We start from the raw sequence: 25,879 nt of genomic DNA on the forward strand, positions 1-25,879 counted from the left end.
ATGTGCGCGGAGCCGGACAAGATGGCAGCGGCCATGGAGCTCTGGTCTTTCTCCAACAGGGTTATGGCTGTCAGAACCCGCTGCCATCTCCCTCTGGGGCTCGGTGTGGTCTCCAAACACCTACGCACTTTCTCCCTACCCGCTCATTTAAACCGGGCCGGGAAGGGGGAAGATTTGCAGGCGAATCCCTTTTATAACAAGTACCAGAGTCAGATCCAGCAGCTGCGGAGGTGAGAGAAGCATAAGAAAATAACTGCAGATGCTGGTACAAATCGAAGGCATTTATTCACAAAATGCTGGAGTAACTCAGCAGGTCGGGCAGCATCTCGGGAGAGAAGGAATGGGTGACGTTTCGGGTCGAGACCCTTCTTCAGACTGAAGAAGGGTCTCGACCCGAAACGTCACCCATTCCTTCTCTCCCGAGATGCTGCCATCTAGTTAGATAGAGTATTCCGCAACATGCCAAATCTCCTCAAATTTCAAACACAGCATGGAAGAAACCCATTCATTCCATCAAGTCCCTGCTGAGTCTGTCCAAAGATCCTTATCTCAGGGATCATTGCACCAAATCTCTTCTGTATGCTCTCTTAAAATGTTAAATTTGCTAAAATATGGTGCCCAGCCTAAAACTGGTACTCCCAGTTCAAGTTAAATCAGTGTCTGATCAAGATTCATTGTGACTTCCTTTCTCTTATACATTTTGTCTCTACTGATAAATACCATGATCCTGTAAGCTTTTAACTGCTTTCTTAATGTACTGTGCCACATTCAATGATGTATGTATATATACTTCTAACTCTCTTTATTCACATACTCATTTGAGAATTGTGCACTGGTTTGTATTCCCTTTCCTTCTTTCTACTGAAATGTGATACTTGGTTCTTTTTATCAAATTTTCTCCTGGAATGTGATTACGATCTCCAGCACAAGAATGTTGAGACATAAGAAAAATGAGCTGGAGTAGTTCAATCAGCTCCTTGAGTTTGCTCTGCCACTCAATAAAATCATGACTCATATTATACCGATAGCAACAACTTACATTTATATAGTTTATTGCCTCTTTAGAATACTTATGTTACTTTAGTATAATAACATTAGGTTGTTTTCTCACTTTTCCAGTTTTGATAGGTTATTGCATAGGTACACTGAGTTTATGATAGATAAAAGGTTCTTGACCAACTTTTGTTCAAACACTTTCAAGGCATTTTAATTTATCTTTCATTTACAGTCATAGAGCGATACAGTGGGAAAACAAACCTTCGGCCCAACTTACCCACATTTCCCAACATGTCCCAGCTACACTATTCCCACCTGCATGCGTTTGATCCATATCCCTCCAAACCTGTCCTATCCATGTACCTGTCTAACTGTTTCTTAAACGTTGGGATAGTCCCAGCCTCAAATACCTCCTCTGACAGCTTGTTCCATACCCCCACCACCCTTTGTGTGAAAAAGTTACCCCTCAGATTCCTATTAAATCTTTTCCCCTTCACCTTAAACCTATGTCTTTTGGTCCCTGATTCCCTTACTCTGGGGAAGAGACTGTGTGTGTCTATCCAATCTATTCCTCTCATGATTTTATACACCTGAATTTGTGTAGGGAAAGTTTTTTTTATACAGAGGATGGCGAGTGTCTAGAATGCTCTGCCAGGGCTAGTGCTAGAGGCAGATACAATGTTGGCATTTCAGAGGCACATAGATTAGCAGGAATTAGAGGGATATAGATCATGTGCGGGGAGAGGAGATTAGTTTAACCTGACATCATGTTTGGCACGGACATTGTTGTCTGAAGATCCAGTTCCTGTGCTGTGCTGTTCAATATTAAAATGTTTAGACCGCATCCTTTGCTTTTCATGGTGGAATTATCATGAAGGATACTTTACAATAGACAATAGGTGCAGGAGGAGGCCATTCGGCCCTTCGAGCCAGCACCGCCATTCAATGTGATCATGGCTGATCATTCTCAATCAGTACCCCGTTCCTGCCTTCTCCCCATACCCCCTGACTCCGCTATCCTTAAGAGCTCTATCTAGCTCTCTCTTGAATGCATTCAGAGAATTGGCCTCCACTGCCTTCTGAGGCAGAGAATTCCACAGATTCACAACATTAAACCTATGTCCGCTGGTCTTTATCTTTCTAGATACTTTAGTTTATCTATGGTAGGTGCCTTCCAATCTTTAGGCCTTTTACTTCCCATTTTCTTTGTGCAATTAGTTAAATCTTTTTTTAAATTCTAGCACAAAACCAGATGAATATGAGGCCCGTATGACAAAGAAAGAAGAAGTTAAGAGGCAGCCGCTGGGATGTTCAAATCAGGGCGAATTTGTCAAATTTATGGAAGAGAAGGTAAGCATTTGTATGGCAGTATTAACATGCAGGTTTAAGTATGTAGGCTATGGTATTTTGCTGAAATTTTATATGGGTTTGAAGAGGAAATATCTATAGTATTGAGTTGCAAGAATGATTATCAATATTTAGTTCATGTTGAGATTCACTATGAGAAGTCCTGTAGAATATATTTCTCACAGGAGTTCAGAAGAATGAGGTGCTTGGCTTCATTGTAGAATCCAATATCTTCCAATGCCAATCTGTCTTGAGAATCTGAATCACAACAGGCATTATTCCAGTATAAATGGTTGAGCTGTTAGCACTAGGCTGTTAGAACTATTCCCTAATAGTTCCTAACTGCAAATCTTCCTCTGAAATGCTCAGTTGTTGTGTACAAATGATACAGTCTGCAAAGGTAATTTTTAGAATATGTTGTGAGCTAGCCGTGATCTTATTGAATGGCATGACATACTTAAGGGAACAAATTTCTGTTTCTGTTCCTTCTGTTCTATACTGTTGTAGTTTTTTTGGCTTATTATGAGCACTAACCTATAGAAAAAAAAGATTATTTCTCTGCATTTTCTGGGAATTCTCATGACCGGGGCAAGAACTGATGAAATCTATATACTAAAACTCTCGTTTGTATGTTTATTTGTTCCTGAACTACAGCCAAAACGGTACACGATATCATGACAGTTTTAGGCCCACCTTACTCGCCGTCGTCCCTTCGGTGCTAATGGAAGAAGTTTCATTGAAATCGGTGTTATATTTTTCAAGTTATTCATATTTTAAAGTTTAAATCTATCTCCTAGGGAGGGAGGGGGTAGGGAGGAGGAGGAGGGAGGATAAGGGGGGTTGAGGGGGTGGAGTGGGGGGGAAGGGGAAGTGTGGGAGGGGAGGGAAGGGAAGGGGAGGTGGAGGGAGGGGGGAAGGAGGGGGGGAAGAGGGGAGGGGGGAGAGGGGAGGGGGGAGAGGGGAGGGGAGGGGGGAGAGGGGAGGGGAGGGGGGGAGAGGGGAGGGGAGGGGGGGAGAGGAGAGGGGAGGGGAGGGGAGGGGAGGGGAGGGGAGGGGGGAGAGGGGAGGGGGGGAGAGGGGAGAGGGGAGGGGAGGGGGGGCTGCACCAATGCAGGAGAGGTTTGGGCCCAACGGGTTTACTTGGTCTACTCATCTACAAAATCGGTTGGAATCATTGGTTTGGATTTTGCAGTTATAATGTTGTTGACACGCTGAGTGTCCATTGACGTTAAGCTGCAAAACTTTCAACAATTTCTGGAAAGTACAAATGCACAGTCCACTACATAAATCCAAAAATTGCTGTCAGTAATTTCCTTCCCTCCACAGCTTGCCTTGTTTCAGGGTGCGTAAGCTGAAGAGAAAGGGTATTTCTAAACTGCATTTCAAAAATGCACAGAAGCTGGTTCATACCAAAGATAGACACAAAGTGCTGGAGTAACTTCTTGAAGAAGGGTCCTGACCCGAAACGTTAACCATCCTGTTTCTCCAGAGATGCTGCCTGACCTGCTGAGTTACTCCAGCACTTGTGTAGGAAGGAACTGCAGATGCTGGTTTAAACCGAACATAGACACAAAATGCTGGAGTAACTCAGTGGGACAGGCAGCATTTCTGGAGAGAAGGAATGGGTGACATTTCGGGTCGAGACTCCAGCACTTTGAGTCTATCTTTTGTATTTCCAAACCATTCTCAACACTTAAGTAAGAAATCCTGAACATTTTGTTACAGAAGTTGAGAATGAACTTTTGAATGCACATTACAATATGTTTATACTTTTATGATCTCCAAATGTCCTCAAATTTTTTTTAACATTTGATGCTTTTAAAATGTTCATTAGTTTTTAAAATGCATTTATTATTTGAGTTTCTAACTTAATTTCATGTGTTTTTATTTTACACATTCCAAAATACTTATTTTTTTATTTTGCTCACCATGTTGGTATCCATTGCGATTGATTACTAAGCCAAACTGATGACATAATTGCCACCCGAGACCAGGGATCCCCAGAGCTGATGACAAGAACAGTGAACTCCACGCCCAGAGATTGCAAGGGTCATTGTACGCAGCAACCTTTAAGGTCTGGGCTAACTCCACACCTGCACTCCTGTCTGCTAAACCTAGGCCTATGTTTATACCTCTCACTTTCATTATTTGTCTGTCAATTTGAGCCCTCTGGTGGCTTCTTTTTGGATTTTGCATGTTCATTTTTTAAAATCTTTTTTAATAATAGCAAGTTTTTGGTGGGTTTTATGCTCAGCTTCCAGAAACACAGGACCTGATTAAAATTGTGTAGGAAGGAACTGCAGACACTGGTTTAAACAGAAGATAGACATAAAAAGCTGAAGTAACTCAGTGGGTCAGACTGCATCTCTGGAAAAAAGGGATAGTTGACATTTTGGGTCGAGTCAGGGAAAGGGAAACAAGAGATATAGATGGTGATATGAAGCGATAAACAACAAATGAATAAAAGATATGCAAAAAAGTAGCAGGAAGAATCACCGAGGGGGTGCAGTGAGAGAGGATGTTGCAGAACTCGTCGGAGAGAGGAGAACTTCTTCAAAGTAGGCATACCTTGAGATTTTGCAGTGGAGCTTACAGAATGTGTAGGAAGAAACTGCAGATGCTGTTTTAAACCGAAGATAGACACAAAAAGCTAGTGAATCTCAGCGGGTCAGTCAACATCTCCGTAGAAAAGGAATAGGTGACATTTCGGGTCGAGACACTCCCTCAAACTGAGAGTCAGGTTAAGGGTAACCATAGATATAAACAGTGATCTAGCAGGATATAGAACAAACGAATGAAAGATATGCAAAAAGTAGCAGGAGGATTCACAGAGGGGGTGCAGCGAGAGAGGATGTTGCAGAACTACCGTCGGAGAAAGGAGAACTTCTTCAAAGTAGGCATACCTTGAGGAGATTTTGCAGTGATTGGGCTGAGTCAACCACTCTCTGCAACCTTTTGTGTTGCAGTGCACTGGAATTGCTATACTAGACCATGATGCCACAAGTCAGGATAATGTTACCATCATCTCACAGTGGTATCCATTCAAGGCTTTAAAAATGCAATATGGGTTTCATTTATGAAATATATTTTTCAGAATAATGTTGTAATGTTGTATTCCTAGACCTTAAATCCCTTTTGTAGAATGAAAATTGCAAACAAAAGGTATTGGAAATATATCTAAAGTCCAATTAATTAGAATACCATTTGCTTGACTCGATATTTATGGGATCTTTGTAAATGTCTTCAAGACTTGAATGTTTAGTGGGTAAGTGATTCGGGACGGTAGAACCTCAAAATATATAAGGAATTTTTGTTGCATTTTATTTTTATTCAGTCAAAACAACTCGGTGAAAGAGCATCTGGGAACATAAATGGTTTCACTAAAGATAAGGTAGGAAATGTTTGACACACTGTTAAAATGTAGAATTGCAGATCATTGGCAATTGTAAATAAAGCTCGAGGTAATAGCTCAGCTACTACCGCCTTGTTGCTTCAACCATGAGATTAATTCGCACCATTTCAATCTGTTTGCAATTTAAACCATGATTGTTGCAATTTGCCCTTTAAGTAACTCACAACTGTTTTGATTTTGTTGTGAAATTATGCAAGATTTCATTAGTTGGTACGTTGGTGTGCACCTTGGAGTTTTAAAATTGAACTGGATTGCTGCTGTATTGATATTGAAAATGCAATTGTAAGTTTAAACCTCTCAAGCATTTGTATATGCTTGGTAACAATGTGGGGATTTAAATTTTCCTCATTCCATAATGAGTAGAAATGCATTGTTTTCCAAAGCAACACTGAAAAATTCTCTAGGCTCTTTCATAGATTAGTAGATATTTATGTTTAAGTCACAGATAAACAGCTTTCACATGTTTAAGTCACATAAAAACAGCTTTTTTCCACGAGTGATAGTTCTACTCAAAGTCTGCAGTCTCTTTTTTGCTCTGGTTTATTTTCACCCACATGTTTAGACCGTAATGGTGTATCATTATTGTTTTGATGTGTTTATGCTTTATTCTTAATTGTTAACTGCATGTTTGTGTTTTCATTTGTGAGCTTAGTACCAAGGCACATTCCTTGTATATGCACACTTGGCCAATAAACATTCATTCATTCATTCATTCATTCAGATACTACCTAGAAAATTGCAATTAAAAAGTGCCTTGTTAAATTTGAAAATTGATTTTTTGTTGCAGTTAGATTGTTTTTATATTGATTCTTCGTCCTAGATCTCCTTTACCAAATTATTCCAAAACATGTCAGCCCAAATTGCTCTTGATTACTGTGTGTGAATTTTGCTCAACATTTCCAGCTTCAGTAGTATCCTTTATTTTGCCTTTGATGAGCTGATTTGTCTGAGGTTTGTTGTTCTTTTCCTTTGTGCTTCAGGCGCTACAGTCAATAATTAATCTGGATATGGTGAAAGATAAAAATCCAGATGAAATCGCACAGGTGAGTATTTAAGCATGAAATCATTCGTTAAAATTAAAACTGCAATCACTTTCTTGTCTGCCAACCACTAATGAGCATTATTTCTTGTATTATTGAAACAAAAAACTATTTTTTAGCCAACTCCTATTACAGAATTCTGATCCTGGTACAGAATCCTGATGCAAAAGGGATGCATTTTCTAATGATTAAAAAGGATCAATTAATACAATCAATTTCTGTAAATTTAACATGAATGGAATCCAATGGTATCACCGTTTGTGATTTGGTGGGATAAGAATACAAGAAATAGGAGGAAGAGTAGGACATTCAACCCTCCATGCCTGCTCCACCTTTCATTCAGAGCATCTCACCACCATTTTTCTGAACTGTGCTTGTATCTCTCGATTCGTTTAATATCTAGAAATCAATTACTCTTGATTTGAATGAACCACAACTGAGCCTCCAGAGAATTTGAAAAAAGTCAAGAAACTTCTCTTCATTTCTGCCCTAATCAAGGAGTAAGGGGGTCACAATCAGGGGGATTGTTTTCTCTGTAACCAGTCTGCCAAGCTGAGTAAGATATGTATTAGTTTCAATAAGATCTAAATTTCACAGAAGATAAGGCCATCCTACTTGTTCTCTTATCATATGGTAGCACTCCAATCCTGGAACCAGACTAATGAATCTTTGCTGCACTCCCTTGATGCCAAGTGCATCCTTTCTTGGATAATGATACCAAAGATACAGACTGCAAGTGCAGTCTCCCCATGGTCCTACATAATTGCAGTTAGACTTCTTTACTCCTGTATTCAAATCCTCTCTTCATAAAGTCCAGCATACCATTTGCCTTCCAAATCTTTTATTGCACCTGAATGTTGACTGTATAAGCATAAATAGGTTACATTTGAACAGCAATACTGCCCTATCTCTTATCATTTAAAATTAAAACTTTACTTTTTTCTTTGTACAGGATTACCTCAATTTTTTCCACATTATATTTCACCGGTTAACTTTTATCTAATTTAATTATGCTGCAACATCAGCAGTGAATGATCTATTCAGGTTCATCTGAGAGGAATTGCTAGTCAAGAAAATAAAGGTCAATCTAACTTGCCTTTTGATGTTATAATAGTCCTGTGGTACAATAATAATGAATTTGTTAACCAGTTATACACCCTTACATAATTTGAGGGAAAATACTAATGGTGGATAACTTTGAGATTCAAGTTTAATGATCATAATAAAAGACACAAAGTGCTGGAGTAACTCAGCACATAATGCAGCATCACTGGAGAACATAGATAGATGATGTTTTGGGTCGGAGTTTTCATACTGTTGGTATAAACTAATGTGACTCAGAAGTAAGTATTTCCTCCCCCCCCCCCCCCACTATTCTCTTTTTACTTAATGGAATCATTTTTTATTTTTTTTTAAATTTTTAATTGAAAAGCATATGTACAGATAGAAATAAAAGACAAATTTGTTACAAAGTTCTTACATAGCTTCAATTAAAAAAATTTTAAAGAGAGAAAATAAAAATAAAGAAGAATGAAAAAAAAAAAAGTTATAACTATAAAAATTAAAGGGGGTAGAAATGGAATCATTTCTTGATGGCATAATTATGAGGCACTGATCTCATTCTGTGTTCATGTCTCATGGCTTATTCTCACATGCAAACTTAGCTAGTGTGTGTTTTGAGTTGTTTCATGAACAGTGAATTCATTCCTTGGCCTACATCTAACTTCATTATTTTCAGTGAGGATTAGTAGATAGCAATTGTATACTTTCTCACAGTTCAGAGTTAAAATGGCCAATTTAAAACAAATGTTTTCAATTGAGGTGACAGCAAAACTTTCTCTGCCTGTAAAATTTAATTTCTTTTTTTTTCACTTTAATCTTTATTGGTTTTATGCATACACAAATAAAACACGCATATAACAACGAAACGTACAACAGTGCAGTTTAGTTTACAATTAATGATGCAGTATACAGAACTATTTTCTTATTAAAACATTTTCCAATAACTTTATTGTCAATACAATTATACAGTGTTTATGTCTTCATTTCTATACCTAATCCATTTTTCCCATTTTCTGTTAAACGTCTTCTTTCACTCTTAGAGAATATGTAATTTTCTCCATCACAAATATTTCCTGTACTATGTCTAACCATTGTCTAAGTCTGGGTGTGTCTGCTACAAGCCAGTTTCTTGTAATGGCCTTTCTGCCAGCTGTAAGTAGGATTTTAACCAAGTAATGATCTTCCTTCAGCACCACTGTAGTTATATTACTCGGGTATAAAATGGAACACTTCTTGGAGACTATATATCCTAATACCTCCTTTAATACTGAATTCACTCTGTCCCAAAATAGTTCTATTTTTGGGCAACTCCAGAAGATATGTGCATGATTTGCGTCTGTATGGCCACATTGCCTCCAGCATGTTTGTTGCCTTTGAATTTGCTTGCTTTTTATGTTAGGCGTAATAAAGAAACAAATCAAAAATTTCCAATTAAATTCTCTCCATTTTTGTGAATTAGTGGATGTCTGTAGTGTTACACACATATGATGCCATTCTTGTTCTGAGATTGTGATGTTCAATTCCTTTTCAAACTTAAATTTTACATAAAATGTAGTTTTAGCTTGACATTCCATTAAACTATGATAAAGTTTAGAAATAATCCTTGATGTTTTTTGTTGATACGCATTGACTATCACTTCTACCACTGGATTATTTTCTTCTGGTGCCTCCCTTTTCACTTTTTTGTTGTAATATTCTCTCAGTTGGAGGTATCTAAACAAGTCTTGGTTTTGAAGTGCAAATGTGTCCTTCAAATCTTGAAAACTTCTTAGGTCTCCAGTTTCAGTAACATTACAAAATGCAGTCATTCCTTTTCTCATCCACTCTTTAAATGTCAAGTCATACATCCCTGGTTTAAATTCACTATCCAAAGCTATCCATCTTAACACTTTTTGTCCTTTATTCAATTTAAGTTGTCTGGTAAGAGCGAACCAGGTTTCTAAAGTAAATATCGTTATTGGATCGATTATACTCCTGATATGTCCAGGAAACGCTTTTTCTCCCAAGAGTGCTTGGATGTGGAAGTCAGGGATATATGTCTCAATCTCTTTCCACCTAGCTATGTAGCTATCCTCACACCAATTAATTAGTTGTTGAAGTTGGGCTGCATAGAAATATATCCTAAAATTTGGAAGTGCCATTCCACCTTTGTCCTTTGGCAACTGGAGTGTAGTGTACTGGTCTTTTTTCCTCCCCAAATATATCTAGATATTAATTTATCCCATTCTGTGAATTGTTTTAGTGGTACCTCTATTGGCAGAGATTGAAACAAGTACAATGGCCTTGGCAAAATATTTATTTTCACCACATTTATCTTACTACTAAAATCCATTGGGTAGGTGGATCATCTTTCTATATCCTTTCTTATGTTTTGGTTGATGTGATTATAATTGGCCCCATACAACATTGATATATTTTTCGTTATATATATCCCTAGGTATTTGATTGATTTTGAATCCCATTTAATATTATACTTTTGTTTGATTTCTTCTGGAGGAGCACAATTAAATAGGAGGATTTGAGTTTTTGAAATATTCAATTTCTATCCTGCATAGAAATTAAATTTCTCTATGATCCTCATCATCCTTGGAAAGGAGGTGTTTACATCCGTGAGATACATCATTACGTCATCTGCAAAAAGGCCAATTTTATGTTCTCTGTCTCTTATAGTTACTCCCCCCCAGTTCCCTATCTCGACAGATTGCTTGAGCCAATGGTTCAATATATATAGCAAACAGGGTAGGGCCAAGACAACATCCCTGTCTCGTTCCTCTTCCTAACACAAATCTCTCAGTTAAGGACCCATTCACCTTTACTCTTGCAGTAGGTTGCTGGTAAATTGCTTTAATAACTTGAATTGAATCTTCGGTAAAGCCAAATCTTTCTAGTGTTTGATATAAGAATTTCCAATTAACCCTATCGAAAGCCTTTTCCGCATCTAGGCTTATCAGGTCAGCGTGCATACTTTCCTTTTGAATCTTATGTATTATATGTAGGGTTCTTCTAATACTGTCCTGTGTTTGTCTACCTATTATAAAACCAGTCTGGTCTTCATCAATTAAATCTGGCATGAACTTTTCAAATCGTTTGGAGATAATTGGGGATTAATGTTATAATTGCCTCTTTCTACGACGGAGGTGTCTTGCCTTCTTTAATGATCCAGTTAAAGGTTCTCAGAAGAAGTGGGTTCAGCTCATTCCGAAATATTTTATACCATTCTATAGGGAAACCGTTGCTGCCTGGGGCCTTGTTTGTTTTCATCCTACCAATTGTCTTCTCTATCTCCTCCAGTGATATTTCTGCTGTGATTGTTTTATTTTGTGTCTCTCCAATATAGGGCAGATATATTGTACTTAAAAAAAGTTCTCATTGATTCCCCATCCACTGTAGAGGTTTGTGTATATAATTCTTTATAATATTCCTGGAAGATATGTTCTACTTCTTTTGGATCACTCTTCAATTTCTGTGTACAGGGGTCCTTAATTTTGTGTAGTCAGCCTGTGTAGTCGGGTGTTGTCAGCCTGTTGTTTGCGTAGCCTCCGGGCAAGTAATTTAGTGGATTTAGGGCCTAGCTCATAATGTGCCTGTTTTACAAATCTTGCTTTTTTCTCCACCTCTAGACTCAATATTCCATCCATTTGTCCCCTCAAATCTTCTATTTGTTTAAGTTCTCTGGTCCTTATTGTTTTTGTACTTCTGTTCTAAATCCTTCAGATCTAATATCAACTTATTATATGTTTTCATTTTGGCCTTTTTAATATGTGATGCCCTAGCTATTAACCTACCTCGTATTACAGCCTTCAATGAGTCCTATAGTATGGATGGGTCCACCTCCCCATTGTCATTCTCCTCAAGATATCTTTTGATTTCCATTTTAATGTCATTAACAGTTGTTTTATCATTCAGTATTCCAACATTTAATCGCCCCTCTGTGTTTTTCCTTCTACTGTCCATTTGAATTGTTAGGTATATGGCATTATGGTCTGATACATCTGCCACGCCAATTCTGCAATCCGTTACCCTAGAGCAGTCTTCTTTCTGCATTAAAAAATAGTCTTTTTTTTAAAGACTATTTTTTAAGACTAGACTATTTTTAAAAATTTAATGTTTCAAGGCCATTGCACGAGAAAGCATTGATAATCTGCAATATCTTGACCAGGCCGTGTATCTGGTTCCCCTTCTGCCATTTTAACTCTGAAAATTGAATCAATTGTGCAGGTAAGAGTATGCACATTGGACCAATTTATTACAAAGCGTGTGAATGTGTGTTGTCTGAAAAAAGTGTTGGAAAGTTGTGTGTATGTTGGTTTGAATGTTGAAGCAAGATTTTCTGCTCATTTCAAATGTTATTCAAACCTTGAGTTGTCCTTGATTTGCACCATTCACATTTATGTTTTCAGATCTGGAATATGTATTTTGCTTCAAAGAATACAATCTCAGCAGTGATTCCTGTGAGTATGGCTTTGATATAAGGATTAAGGAATAAATAATTAATGTTATCTTTTAAAATTACCATATTTTGTAAAATACTTTTTTTTTTCTTGAAAGGGTGCAAAGTTTGAGCTGATGCACAGCAGGTCACAGAAATGTCCTATGGTGAGTAAACACTGCAGTTCAATTACGGCTTTCAATTTTGCTATAAAATCTTTGAATTTTGCTATAAAATATAGCCAAGTATTTGAATTGTAGAAACATTATTTAACTCGCATATTCAGTTATGGTTTTATTAGAAGTCCTACTTTTTGTTTCTTGTGTTTAATTTGTAAAATTATCCCAAAAGTCAAAGAAATCGATGCCCAACACAAAGACCTGACAATTACATTTAAAGAGCTGGATTTGGCAAGAGAGAAGGAAAAAAACATACATTTGCATCTGAGTAAGAACAAATAAACAATATTTTAAACCAAACTCCATTTTAACGGTTTGGGAGAGTGATATTGGCTGGAAGGGAACAAGAGGGAGAAAAGGGAGTTGGGGGGAGGGGGAGGACTGTATTTTAAATGGGTGTCTGAGACCATATATCAAAGATTTCTTTTGTATCCCCACTACTTGTGCAGTAGTCATTTTAGCAGATTCTCATCTAATATGGGAATGTATTTAAGCCTAAGCAATATTGTGCTTTTTGATATCAACTAATGGAGCAGTTGGTGAGCCTAATTCATATTCAGAAGCAATCCTTTAATCAGGATGCACTTTTCCATTGGTCTCATTATCTAATGTTCTGTGATGCAGCCCATTTTCAAAGGTTTGTTCAGTCTGGGTCTACAGTTTAGTCTTGAACCCCAAACTCCTCGGCCCTTGAGAGCAAAATATGACAAAAAAATATGTAGCAAGGAATTACAGATTTACAGTTTACACTGAAGATGGACACAAAATACTGGAATAACTCGGCGGGTCAGGTAGCATCTCTGGACAAAAGCAATAGGTGACGTGGTTCTCCTGAAATGTCATCTATTCCTTTTCTCCAGAGATGCTGCCTGACCCGCTGAGTTACTCCATCATTGTCGGCTAACTCACAGAAGCAGTCTTGATGGCAAGAGTTGCCCTCTCAAATTATTCAGGCTAATTTTTTTGTGTTGAAATATGTTCCATGCCACAAAATAGATATCTGCTGAATATTTCTAATTTAGTTGCTATTTATAATCAAACTTATCTCGTTCCAGTTCCTTTATGCTTTGCCGAGAGAAATGGGGTACGAGTTCTTTGTGGGTCAGTGGTCTGCAACTGAGCTTCATTTTTCCTCATTAATAAATGTTCAGGTATGTGACTGAATGTTTGAGACACTTCAGAGTATTAAACTGAAGTTAGAGAAAGCATGTTATCATGCGCTGTTAGTGTGTTAACAATCTGTTAATGATAAAGCTTGCTTCCATGTAACATGGTCTATTAATGGTGGTCACAGTCCCCAGCAGCTTCCAAGAGGTGATGAGAGAGACTATAGGATCCAAGAATTTGTTGGCCCATGGTGTAGCTGCTGCCAGTCTCAGCAATGGTGCGCAATCTCCGCGCTGGCCTGGGTAGAGCCCTGAGACCCCGACTCAGCATTGAGCGGCTACCCCGCCCAGCATTAGCCCTCGCAGGCAGCCATTGCATGTTGCCTTTGTAGCTCGCTCCACACATGAGCGATGAAGTGATGAGATCTCTTTAATCGTTCCACTGTTGTAATGGCAGTTTCTATACCATCTTGAAATACCACTTCGATAGCCATTACTTCTCGGGGATGAAATGTAGTTATAGCTTACGCACACGTCGCACCCTGATATGACAAAACGAATCTTCAAAACTTCTTTCTTAATTAATTGGTTTTATTAAAGTAACACAAATCAACGAGTAATTCATCACTTTCCATACTTTATCAACTGTTTCTTCGTCAAACAATATCTTAGAAATCTTATGACAATAACTGAATTAAGCATAAATGGCTCCTACAACTGTTGTGGCAGCAACATTGGGGGGCTGAGTCCTCGACCAGGTTTCTGGCACAGCAGCAAAGCACTTCTCTTCCTTTTATAATGACTCCTTCTAGTGCCGATTACGTGCCCTGCATGAACCTTTTTGCACTTTACCTTGGTTCCTTTTTTCCCCCTCCTTTTGTTGTTTTTTGTTTTCGCCGTGTTTTTTTTATTTTATAGCATCGATATGGAAGTGGCATTCTTAATCTCGTTGTACTTGTACAATGACAATAAAGATATTGTATTGTACTAGCATTGTTACTGCTGGCAATGTATTCTAAAGCTACAAGAGGCACCGGTGTATTTTCTATTCATCTGTGACCTTTCTGTGTATAGATTGTGCTTCTATTGTTCAAGGTGTGAAAAGCCTCTTGGTTCTCTGTCCCATTATTGCCTTTTTGCTTTGCAGTCTTTGGGCGAGAATTCACCAAGCCAGCTTGTAATATATCATTACCCTGATCTTCAGAAGGAAAAGGGCATTGTGCTTCTTACCGCAGAAATTGACACAACCTTTCTGGTAAGATGTATGATTTTTTTTCCTCGGTGTTATTAAATATTTGGAATAAGTCTTTCTCCAACTTAGTGGTTGCTAAGGCAATTCTTTCATGAATTTCTGGTTGTGAGTGGAATTGAAGGTTATCTGGTTAAGACTAGATAGGGATAAAATTGTATAGAACTAATAATCCATGGGGTTTTCATTTGAGTGTGAGGGGAATTATCACATATGCGGTTTTACTATATAATGTGGAGCCTGGCACATGGGTAAATGTGTCTAAAAATGTGAGAATCAGATAGTGAACAATTAATTTGCAGAAAAATTAGGAACTATGGCTATGGGCCATAGAGAGATACAGACAAAATGCTGGAGTAACTCAGCGGGATAGGCAGCATCTCTGGAGAGAAGGAATGGGTGACGTTTCCGGTCCAGACCCTTTTCTCGACTTTAAACGTCACCCATGCCTTTTCTCCAGAGATGCTACCTGTCCCGCTGAGGTACTCCAGCATTTTGTGTCTATCTTCAATGTAAACCAGCATCTGCAGTTCCTTCGTACACATAGAGAGATGCAGCATGGAAACAAGCCCTTCAGTCCTTCAAGGCCGTGGCAACTAAATCCTAGATTAATCCCTTTTAAAAAAATGTTCATTACATTCTCATCAAACACTCCAATTCACCCACACACAGAGGGCAATTTACAGTGATCAGTTAACCAAATAACCCTCACACCTATGGGACGTGGGGGGAGATCTGAGCACCTGAGGGAAACCCAGGTGGTCACAAAAAAGAATGTGCAAAATCTGCACAGACAGCAACTGAGGTCAGGATTGAACCCGGACCTCTGGCACTGTGAGGCAGCCACTCTGTGAGCTGTGCCACTACAGGCATGAATTAATTAATAATCGGAAAGGAACAGAAATGGATTGAGGAAACATTCTTTTAAAACTGTTGAATTGCAGGTGTGTGGCACTCAACATGAATAACAGTGGAAGATAGTCTCATTGCATTGAAATGTACATTGATGAACTCCTGAGGTGCTGTAACTTGCAGGGATATGATGACACCTAGGTGGTGAGATTTGCCTGGCTTCCGTTTACTGGCCAGCATGGGTATGATGGGTTGAATTATATCCCTCTTGACTGTAAACTTCTATTTCTGTGATATTGCACGTGATGTGTTGGTGGAAAAAAGGCCTATTCTTGACCCATATGCATTAGTAATGAGCAGAGTTTTATTATTAAAAAATTGTATTCCTACTTCCATGTACTCGGTACATCTTCATGGTGCTAGTAAACAGATCCTAAGAAATGAGTAAATGTTCTTGCAGTAATCTCCCACAGATGGCGCTGCTGGATACTTTTCAGTCCTATTTAGTATCCAACCTAGTTTTCTTTTTACCCCCCCCCCAAAAAAAAGCTGCAAAGGACTGTCTTTCCAAAATGGGGATCAAATAAAAATAGCCACAAGAGCAACACTTTTGTTTGCAGTTTACTACAGCTGAGATTGGGTAGACTTTATACAAGTTGTGTGGAACAGACAGTATGCAAACTGTGCTGTTATACAGCAAATCAGCGCTTCAAAGAGAAATTGGACTTTGAAGGTAAACTAAAAAAAAATACTGATAAAAGGGATAATGTTGTATTGACATCTTTCTTTCGTATGTCAACTACAACAAACAAAAGTGGCAATTGGTGCTTCACAGTACTGTAGTTGACGCTCTGCTGGGAAAATTTTGTCAGTTCCGTAGAACTACCCAGGGTGGACGACGAGGACGTAAAGCAGCTCCCACCCCATTGACATCTAAATTATACTGTATCTTCAGAAGTTGCAAAGAATGCTATTTTTGAATGCTATACATTTTTTTGCCAATCTAAACAATGGTGTGGTTGGGAAAGAATATAAATGTTAATGTCCTAAGATTTATATTTAATTTATTTATTTTTAATTATGGTGGCATCATTGGCAAAGCAGCATTTATTGCCTCTGGCTGATTTCCCCAGGGAAGTTGATGGTGAGCTGTCTTTGTGATTTTTTAAAAATGTTGCTCCTCCATTGTGGTGAAGAGATTTTAGATCTACCATCACATCATGAGAAAGTGAGCATGAATTATAAATTTTATAAATATCACTCCGTGCCAAAATGTCATCGAGGTCTTGTTGCATGCAGAGCTTCATTTTGTAAGAATATCATCGCCACTAATGTTACAGATGAAGAAAGGTCATTAAAGCAGGTAAAGATGGAATGGCCCAGGCTACTGTCCTGAGAAACTTGTGCAATTATAGCCTGGGTAATATTCAAAGAATGGGAACTACATTATGATGCTTAAATAACACAATTTGCTCAACCTTGTATTTCTGACTTAGAGTGCACAAGACGCACAGTGTCTGGCCAATGAAGCACAGCTATTCTACGCCACAGACTGCCAAAGGACCTTCAATCTGGTGGAGGCATTCAACCATAAACCCAGCGATTTCAAACACATGTCGGTCATTGCCGAGATTGAGCAGCATGGAATTGGAGGCCAGTTGATGAGAGATGGGAGCAAACGGACCTAGACATGTATGAATGGCAAGAAGTTTATTAAATCAACCCAAGCGATCGTTCTTATGGAGCGAAACCATTGACATTTTTGAAAAAAAACATTGCATGTGATATTTTCTGATGGGCGTTTTCTGAGAAACACAGACAAAAACTCGGTTGGAATTTGTTCACCTTGGCTCAAAACTGGCACCCTTTCACTGGAGTAGGTACGGAGTTAATCTTTGATAAGTAAGATATTGCTTGAACAAGATAAAGCATCACTTCACGAGGCAGGGTTTCAGCTGCAGCTGGAGGACTGTTACGATGAGCGAGCCACTGGGTTTTGGGGATTTTTTTTCCCAAAGAGCCAGTGAAATCTTAGATGAGTAAACAATTTGCTACTGCTGATGTTCAGTGGAAATGTAACATTCTAAAACCAAGCCCAAATCACACAGTCTATTTACTGCACAGATGATCTATATCACCCTGTCCGAGGCAACTATTCTGTAATTTGATGCAAAGAAGTCTCAGACAGTAAGTGTAGGTGTGACACTTTTTACCCCATTATCTTCCAGAAGCAAAGCACCTCAATGAGGCAATGCAAGAATGATCTTCCATTCAGCCATTCCATGGCATCATGTGTTAACGTGCTGACTTATACATCCCTCTGTTTTCAGATAAACACAATATATATTCTATTCTCATGTGATGTTTTTAATGTGCATTTAACAATATTTAAACATGCACAAAATCAATGTAGTGGCAACTTTAGTCTTCCCAATAAAGTCCCAAAACTTACCGTTGACTAAGGAGGGGACCGATATTTCTTGACGCAAAAACAACAACAGAGAGATCTTCACGGTTGCAGTTTAGTTAGTCATTTATTGAAGTATAAATACAAACAGATTAGTATATCTCCCGTCGTTTACTTGTTTGATGGCTTGTTTGGTAAGATCTCACTGTCTCACCTCGCAATCTCACTGTCACTCCTTCGTATCCTATTTGAATGGCCCGCTAAACCCTATTAGCTAGCAGGCTCCTGGTGTCACTGAAGCATTACGTCAGTGCTGGGTGAACTATACTCATAATTCTGGTTCCTCCCATGGCTCCTCCCAGTCCATATACGTAAGCCTAGTATTATCTCATGACAACCCCCTGGTGTCCAAAATAATACAGCAGGATACAAAATAATATAATAATATACTAAGATAGCTAATAAACACAAAATTGCTCCTACAATCCATCTTACACTTGCAGTGATATTTAGAATTAAAATTTGTCGTTAGTGGAACACCATTTGACACCTGTTATTAAAGAAGTCTTGGTTGATGCACATTTGTGAAGTAATACAGGGAGATGGCTAAATATCTCATGCCTTGAAACTGAAAGGCAAATGTCACTAGCTGCATTTTTTCTTTGGCTTCAAAGAAAGAGGTCCTGGCCCATGCAATAATTATACTTCTTGTCTTTAAACATCAAAACCTAACAGGATGCATAGAAGTATTATCAAACAAATCTCAGCACCAATTCACTGGAGGAGGTATGGAGGCATCTACTTGATCAAAGGGAGAGATTTTAATGAGGATCTTAAATCAAGAAAGATTGGTAGAATTGGAAGAATTCTTAGAGCTTTTGAAAGATAAATGTGTGGCTCTTGATGGTGGATTGATTAAAATCAATAAAGCGGCCAGTATTGCAGCATAACCAAAATGACTCATTTCCACCTCTAACGTTGCTGACTTGGTGATGCAACAATGTGTGGTTTGAAATCTCTGTGATACTGAGTTTGCAAACAGTCTTGTTCAGTCACACTATGGTTACCTAGGAGAAGGATAGAGCTAGTGACTGCCGAGCAGTCTTTGGGTGTCTGTATTTAGTGGTTTCATGTTTCCAAAAAGAATAAAGCTACAGGTATTGGAAATCCAGAAAATGCTAGAAACATTCAACTGGTTGGGCAATTTTGCTTTCCAATATGTTGTCTGACCTGTAGTTTCCAGTATTATTTTTTATTTCAATTTTCATAATTGTAAATTGAATGTAAATTAGACAGAGGATCAGGTGACACTGCATAGTTTCTAAATGGAGACAAACTAAAATGAACATGATTGCTTGTAAAGATATATAATAAAGACATTTTGGTTAAATATAAATGCATGCAATCTTCCATGTTAGTACTTATATTTGACAACAGATTAAAAATATGTACAATTCATGGTAGATTATATGTGCAGACTAGGATGGTTAACTAAGAGTGACAGCATCTGACCTCTAGCTTGTTTCTCACTTTCTAGCTTTGAAATGCACTGGTATGGAAATGAGAAATGAGCTGACCTGCATCAGTATCTGACCTCCAGCTCAACTTACTTTGCACTGCACAGATACTGAAGCCAATCTACAGACTATAGTTAACCATTGTTCTTCTATGATGATGGTGATGATGCTTTATTATCACATGTACTTAGGATCAGTGAGATTCTTTGATTTTGCATCTATAGTACACAAAAGAGTCGCCACAAAGGCACCGACAAAATTACAAAATGTACTCATCTCTTCATTCTCCAACCCCCCCCCCCCCCCCCCTCCTCTTGCCGGGTCCCCCTTAGTTCTCAGTGGTGCGGCCCGTTCAACATGCCCCAATCTTGGCGCAACTCTGACCTCGCGGCTCCAACCTCAGCCCGACATGCTCTGACATTGCTAAATAGTGATCAGATTCAATATGAATATGTGTAAACTCACAACACTGACTCATTGCTTTTGCCTCGTTGCACTTATTTAGGTATGTTCGTTCACTTTCAGTGTCTCATGAAACCATCATGGAATTTTAATGCAAATATGTTTTTTCTAAATCAAGTTTGTGTTATCTTTGTTAATCTAAAGGGCTGGGAATGAGACATACTACGAACTGGAACTAAATGAATGGTGATTCCTGGGTATTTTTGCAAGCTGTGCTTTTTCGCATATCTGTGAGATACTTTCAGAAATTAACCTGGAACTTTTAGGGGAAAAAGAAACCAACCTGAATATTTTGCAAAGTTCTGAATGATTTTGTATTTAAATTATGGAGGAATTAAAAATCATACCACAATCGAACGAGAAAACTGTTTTATCTTTCAATGTCATTTGCAATAAATTAAATATTGGCATGTAAGATTGGTGACAGACGGCAGTGTGAAAGTCGGTAATACACCAAACTAGTGTATAACGGAAGACCTATGAATTATTTTTCGAGGTTGACTTCACAGAAGGCTTTGTGCAATACTTGAAGATGTTAGAATGGTACATGGCCTTCAGCTTTCACAGTGTTGTCATCCTTCTATGTCAATCTCCTTCATAAATGGCCAATGAAGCAAGCAACTTGGAATGTGGCTGTGCAATCTGTTCATTGCATAAGCAACCACTGTCACTGTGTACACAAGAGTAGCAAAGCTATTCATCAAGCAAAATATGAAACCAATGAAAGCCAACGAAAGACTGCCAAAGGGCGACGGGAGAAATTGCGTGCTGGAATCTTGAGCAAAACACTAAGTGCTGGAGGAACTCAGTGGTTCTGGCAGCATCTGGAGAGGAAATGGACAGCCAACCTGTCGGGTTGGGACCCTTCTCCAGTCTGAAGAAGAAAGCTGGATGGATAATATAGGTGAGTGGGGTTTGATGGGCAGAAGGGTGTGTAAGTGACAAAGGGTAGAGGTGAAATGGCGGAGTAGACTTGATGGGCCGAATGGCCTAATTTTACTCTTATTCCTTATGAAAAGATCAAAGGGTGTCCAATGTGGAGAGGAGGAGGGAAATGTAAAGCCACTGAAGGAAGTGGGTGGAAGGGGACAGAGGAGAGAAAAGGAGGGGGAGGGAATTGGAGTATTCAGGGATGGAATATGAGTGAGCAAAGGGAAAGAAGCAGGGTGATAGGAAGGGGGGGGTTGATGGTGGGAGAAATGGCAGTGCAACATGGTGGGAGTGGGGAGGAAAATGGGGTGTTTATTGATATTGAGGAATCTATAGGCAAATGTTACAACACTTGTTACTTCCTTTTCAAAGCTCATTAATATAAGTAAAACAACTTACATTGTTTTATTCAAATGTATAATGACAATTATTCAGTCAGTTTATTTCTGTGATAAAACTTATTTTCAATAGTATAATCAAACTAGCAAGGGCTGTGTCAAGATGTAACAAAAATTGAAGTTCAAAATATGGAAATTTTTGCTTTTTACAACCGATAAGCAACAGAGTTTGATTCACATGATCCCCCCCCACTCATTCCCCACCATAACTTCTTCAAATATTACAAATATTACAAATATTAAAGTTTTTCCAGCTTTAATTAAATAACTTTTTCCTCCTGATTAAAACTGATGTTGCCTGAGGTTCTTTTGTTCTGAAGGAGAGTGGATCTTATAACAATTCTTACTAATGATTGCTCCTCAAGAAATTTTGAGTGCTAGTATCTATTAAAGCCATGGCAGTTTGGGTTTACACTTATTTTCAATTAATTATAAATTTGTAAGGAGTATTTCAGTTTCAGTAGTCTACCCTGGTGAATATTTAATCAGATGCTTCCTCGATGGTCTACTTCCAGTAAGGCAATAAATCACCTAAAAGAATATGTAGATCATCTTTCCTCCCTTTAGCGATATTACTGTTGTGCTAGCTGCTAAAAGGTAGACAGTAATGGATTTGGAGTGACTTGTCTGTCAGTTATCCGTTCTCTGTCAGAGAAACATCTGTCAAGGAGCTGGGAGAAATGTATAGAAATGCATGAAAACTCATGTCAATTAAAGTCACGTTCATCTTTAGCAACCAGCAAGTGGCCAATCGCCGATGGAAAAATCATGTGTTTTATTATTAGTTAAAAAACCTATTATGAAAGTTTTTCAGTAAAAGACTATTAATGCCAGTTTGCTCTATATTCGTTTTGGCTAACTGCTGGCACTGAAGCCAAGGATGAAAGTGGCTGGTCAAATTAAAAGTCAAAATAATTTGAATACATTATCCTCACATCAGGTTTAAAAGAGTGACAGGTCCATAAAACATTCAAATGTGTTTCATTAGGAAACTCATATCTTGCAAAGATCATTTTAGGTAACATATAGAATTATACAGCACAGAAATGGGCCCTTTGGCCCACGGAATCCATGCAGGCCATTTTATACCTATCTATACTAATTCCGTCAGCACTCCACGTATCGCCTTCTATGTCACAGCATGTCAAGAGTTCATCTAAGTACTTGAACCTCACGTCTCACCTGCTTCCACCACTCCCTCAGATAGTGTGTTCCAGATTTCAAACACACTGGGTGAAAATAAATCCCTCTCAAAACCTCATTAAATCTTCTACCCTTTATCTTAAAGCTATGCCTCCTAGTTATATAATCTCACCGTCTACCCAATCCATATGGCTCAAAAGAGGTTAGCCCCTTGGCCTCATCTGAAGAAAAACAAACCAAGTCTTTCCAGTCTCTCTCTTCTGCTGAAATGCTCCATCCCAGGCAACATCCTGGTGGACCTTAACAACCTGAGGTGCTGTCTTCAAGGATGCTTCGACATGAATACCAAGGCTGTTCCATGCATTATGTATATCCTAGCACTGTTAGTCTCCCCCAAACATACATCATCTCAACATCTCTGAATTAAATTGCATGTGCCATTTCTCTGCCAATTTATCAATATAATTCTCCAGTTGGTGATTGCTCTCCCCTATTTAGATGAGGTATAATTTATATATTTTTGAAGTGTAGATGTTTCCAGATATTTTTGCAAAACAAAAACTACAGTATGGTCTGATGAAAAAAATGTTCACATTTTTAAACCAGTGGGGGGTGCAATTTTTCAAGCTAGAGATTTTTTTTAAAATGCACCGTATTTCCTGAAAGTAACTTATCTAACTTGCATCTTGTTTTTAGGATACAACAGGTACAGTTCTAACTGATCTCTGTGATATGGGCAAGTAAATTTGTACTGGATGCCACCAGGTGGGGGCGCAGTTGACCTCCACTGCATGTGTACAGGTTGTGACAATAATCAACATGTAGCGCCAATTTAATGCTGCTGCCTCAATTTTGAAATTTACCATTTCAGCCTTCTCTGAACCGCTCATAGCTGAATTTGTTCAATATCAGGAAAGACAAAAGACTAAAGAACCAACTTGACTTTAAGGTTTCTGCAAAAAACATTTATTTCTAGACAGTTTGTGGTAGTCCTTTTGGTTTGAATACAGCATAACTAGTATAATGAGCGGGCATGAGTAGGGCAAGCTGCTAGAGTGGTTAAAGGGGTATTTGGCCTTCAGTTCAAACAACTGTCCCATCCATCTGAATTGCAGAAGGTACTTTGGGTGAAATGACTTCGGTTCAATAAAAGCATCATCACTGAACTCTACCAATGTTCTAGCCCCAACTGCAACCTGAGAATAATGCAAGGACCACGTTATCAGTGGCTATCAAGGTTGCCATGAACTTTATAACATTGTGCTTCTTTCCAACTGAAGCTGAAGACTTCTTAATAGTATCCATGGATGCATATTGGGGTGGGAAAATCCATCAAGATTTGAGCCACTATGATAAAACAAAAGTAGCTATTGGCTACTGAAGGTTATCTGTTGACAATATGGCTGATATTCTAGTGGGTCAATATATGTGGGAAGAATGTATACAATGAATCTATGGATGGTGCCACTTGAAATGTTAATGAGCAAACCATTGCCAGGCATGGCCTGAATGACCTCTACAGTGGTCTGCTGGGGAGGTGGCCATATTTGTGGTGGGCTTAATGTTAAGCAACCTTGGTAGATGCGACATGGCATGCGAACTAACAGCAGGAGGAAAGGAGAAAGCAACCCGAATATACCACTACTGTTCATGTTTTTCATGAATAGCTCCTCCCAACAGCAATACCAATAAACTCAACCCCACTTCCCCATTCCCACATCAGACTCTCAGGCTGAGTGTCTCGTTACCACTTCCTTGCCAGGATCATCGATGTCCTTCAAGCTTTGTACAAGGTTGATGATTTACTCTTTTACACCACTTGATATTGCATGAAGCCTGACTGGTAGGCCCACTGATACACCAAGAATTCCCTGGGACTTGCATGGTTAATTTAAAACCTGAGAGTGATAGAGTTATTTGACAACCACTTATTACGACTTAGGGGAGAAATGTCACAAGATAAGTTACACCACTGATTTAATTGAATCAATGATCAGCCTCGAGAGGTGTAATAACTCACTCCGGTTTCTAGTGCTCATGTGCCTGAGCGTGAGCTGATCTCTTTTGTAAGCTCCAGAGAGGATCCAGAGTCTTATTTGAAATTTAGTAATAATATTTCTTCATTTTCAGTCTTTTCTTGCTCTTGTAATCACTTGACTTGTTGGCAACTCTTGGCTAATTGAAAAGAGAAATGCTTGGACTTATAATGACTGGTTGTTAGATGGAGAATGAAGAAATAGCTGCGTGTTTACATCAGGTTTGCATGTGAGGTGGGGGAAATTATGGGAGGACCGGGCTCTGAGCACTAGGAATGCATTTGAATTAGTCACAAAATGCTGGAGTAACTCAGCAGATCAGGCAGCATCTCAGGAGAGAAGGAATGTTTCAATTGTTTCACTATTGCCATTGTGTATGATGCCATGCAGCTGTGCCTTGAGCCCGTGAGTTGCTGCTGTCTCAGGGTTTCATATCACATTGTTCTGTGGTGATGAGGGAAGTGTGTATTGTGCAATGATTTTGAGCCATCTGCCTGTCGTAGTGAAATCATTGGCTGCCTGTACAAGCTGTGAACTGCGTGTGTGAAGAAATGCCAAGTGTGAAGATGAGGTAAAGTATCTGAATTGGGTATGAGTGCTGTTTTTGTGACTGAGAAAGATTAGTAGGCTGTGGTGAAGTGATTGAGAAGTGTGTGAGGAATGAGTGGTGCAGCTGCAGCATTGGGATTTGTAGATTCAGAATTGGCCATAGCATATTCTCCACCCTGATTCTCCGCACTGGTGCCCCTCAGGGTTGTGTGCCGAGTCCCTTGTTCTACTCTCTGTAGACGTGTGACTTTGTGGCCAAGTACAAAACCAGCTTGATCTTTAAGTTTGCCAATGATGTCACTGTAGCTTGTACAGACTGCCAAGGATTTCACTACGACAACGATGAAACAAAGTAAAGGCAAGAGATCAAGACCTAGTGTTGTGGTGTCAGGACAATAACCTAGCCCTGAACGTCAGTAAGACGAAAGAGTTGATTGACCTAAGGAAGCGAGAGGGTGAACACATCCTTGAGGTTAGGAGGCAAGGGAGGAGGTATAGGGACAGGTGTTACATCTCCTGCCCAGAGTTCAATGCCTAGGGAGAGGTGGTTTGGGTGGGTAGGGATGAGTGAACCAAGGAGTTGTGAAGAAGCGGTCTCTGTTGAAGGAGGAAAAGGGTGGAGATGGGAAGGTGTGACGTGGTGGGATCATGTGTCCTTTGTCCTGTCCCATACTATCACATACTCTTTCTCTTAATTCTATTCCATTGGATTATTCCAATGTTGTCCATTAATACTCTTACACTACTCAAATTTGGCACTACAAT

General features: G+C 38.9%; 2 protein-coding genes across 3 annotated transcripts in view; both read left to right on the forward strand.

Annotated features, from left to right (window-relative positions):
- atpaf1 (ATP synthase mitochondrial F1 complex assembly factor 1) lies at nt 1–19,888 on the forward strand. Of its 2 annotated transcripts, XM_078408358.1 has the most exons (10): nt 13–230; nt 2,238–2,346; nt 5,678–5,734; nt 6,736–6,798; nt 10,100–10,192; nt 12,258–12,308; nt 12,406–12,453; nt 13,521–13,616; nt 14,719–14,826; nt 17,169–19,888. In XM_078408358.1, the coding sequence occupies exons 1-10, from the start codon at nt 22–24 to the stop codon at nt 17,358–17,360; spliced, it is 1,026 nt and encodes a 341-aa protein (XP_078264484.1). In that variant the 5' UTR covers nt 13–21; the 3' UTR covers nt 17,361–19,888. The 2 variants fall into 2 exon arrangements, with proteins under 2 accessions (XP_078264485.1, XP_078264484.1); XM_078408359.1 differs by lacking the exon at nt 10,100–10,192 and having other exon boundaries at nt 1–230.
- A 5,205-nt stretch (nt 19,889–25,093) lies between these two features.
- The window catches only part of LOC144598329 (MOB kinase activator 3C-like), a 55,880-nt gene continuing 55,094 nt past the window's right edge, over nt 25,094–25,879 (forward strand). The window contains exon 1 of the mRNA XM_078408360.1: nt 25,094–25,136. The gene's annotated coding sequence lies outside the window, so the exon portion shown is untranslated. The remainder of the gene's footprint in view (nt 25,137–25,879) is intronic.

Source organism: Rhinoraja longicauda, chromosome 11, assembly GCF_053455715.1.
Source record: "Rhinoraja longicauda isolate Sanriku21f chromosome 11, sRhiLon1.1, whole genome shotgun sequence".
Lineage (NCBI taxonomy): Eukaryota > Metazoa > Chordata > Chondrichthyes > Rajiformes > Arhynchobatidae > Rhinoraja > Rhinoraja longicauda.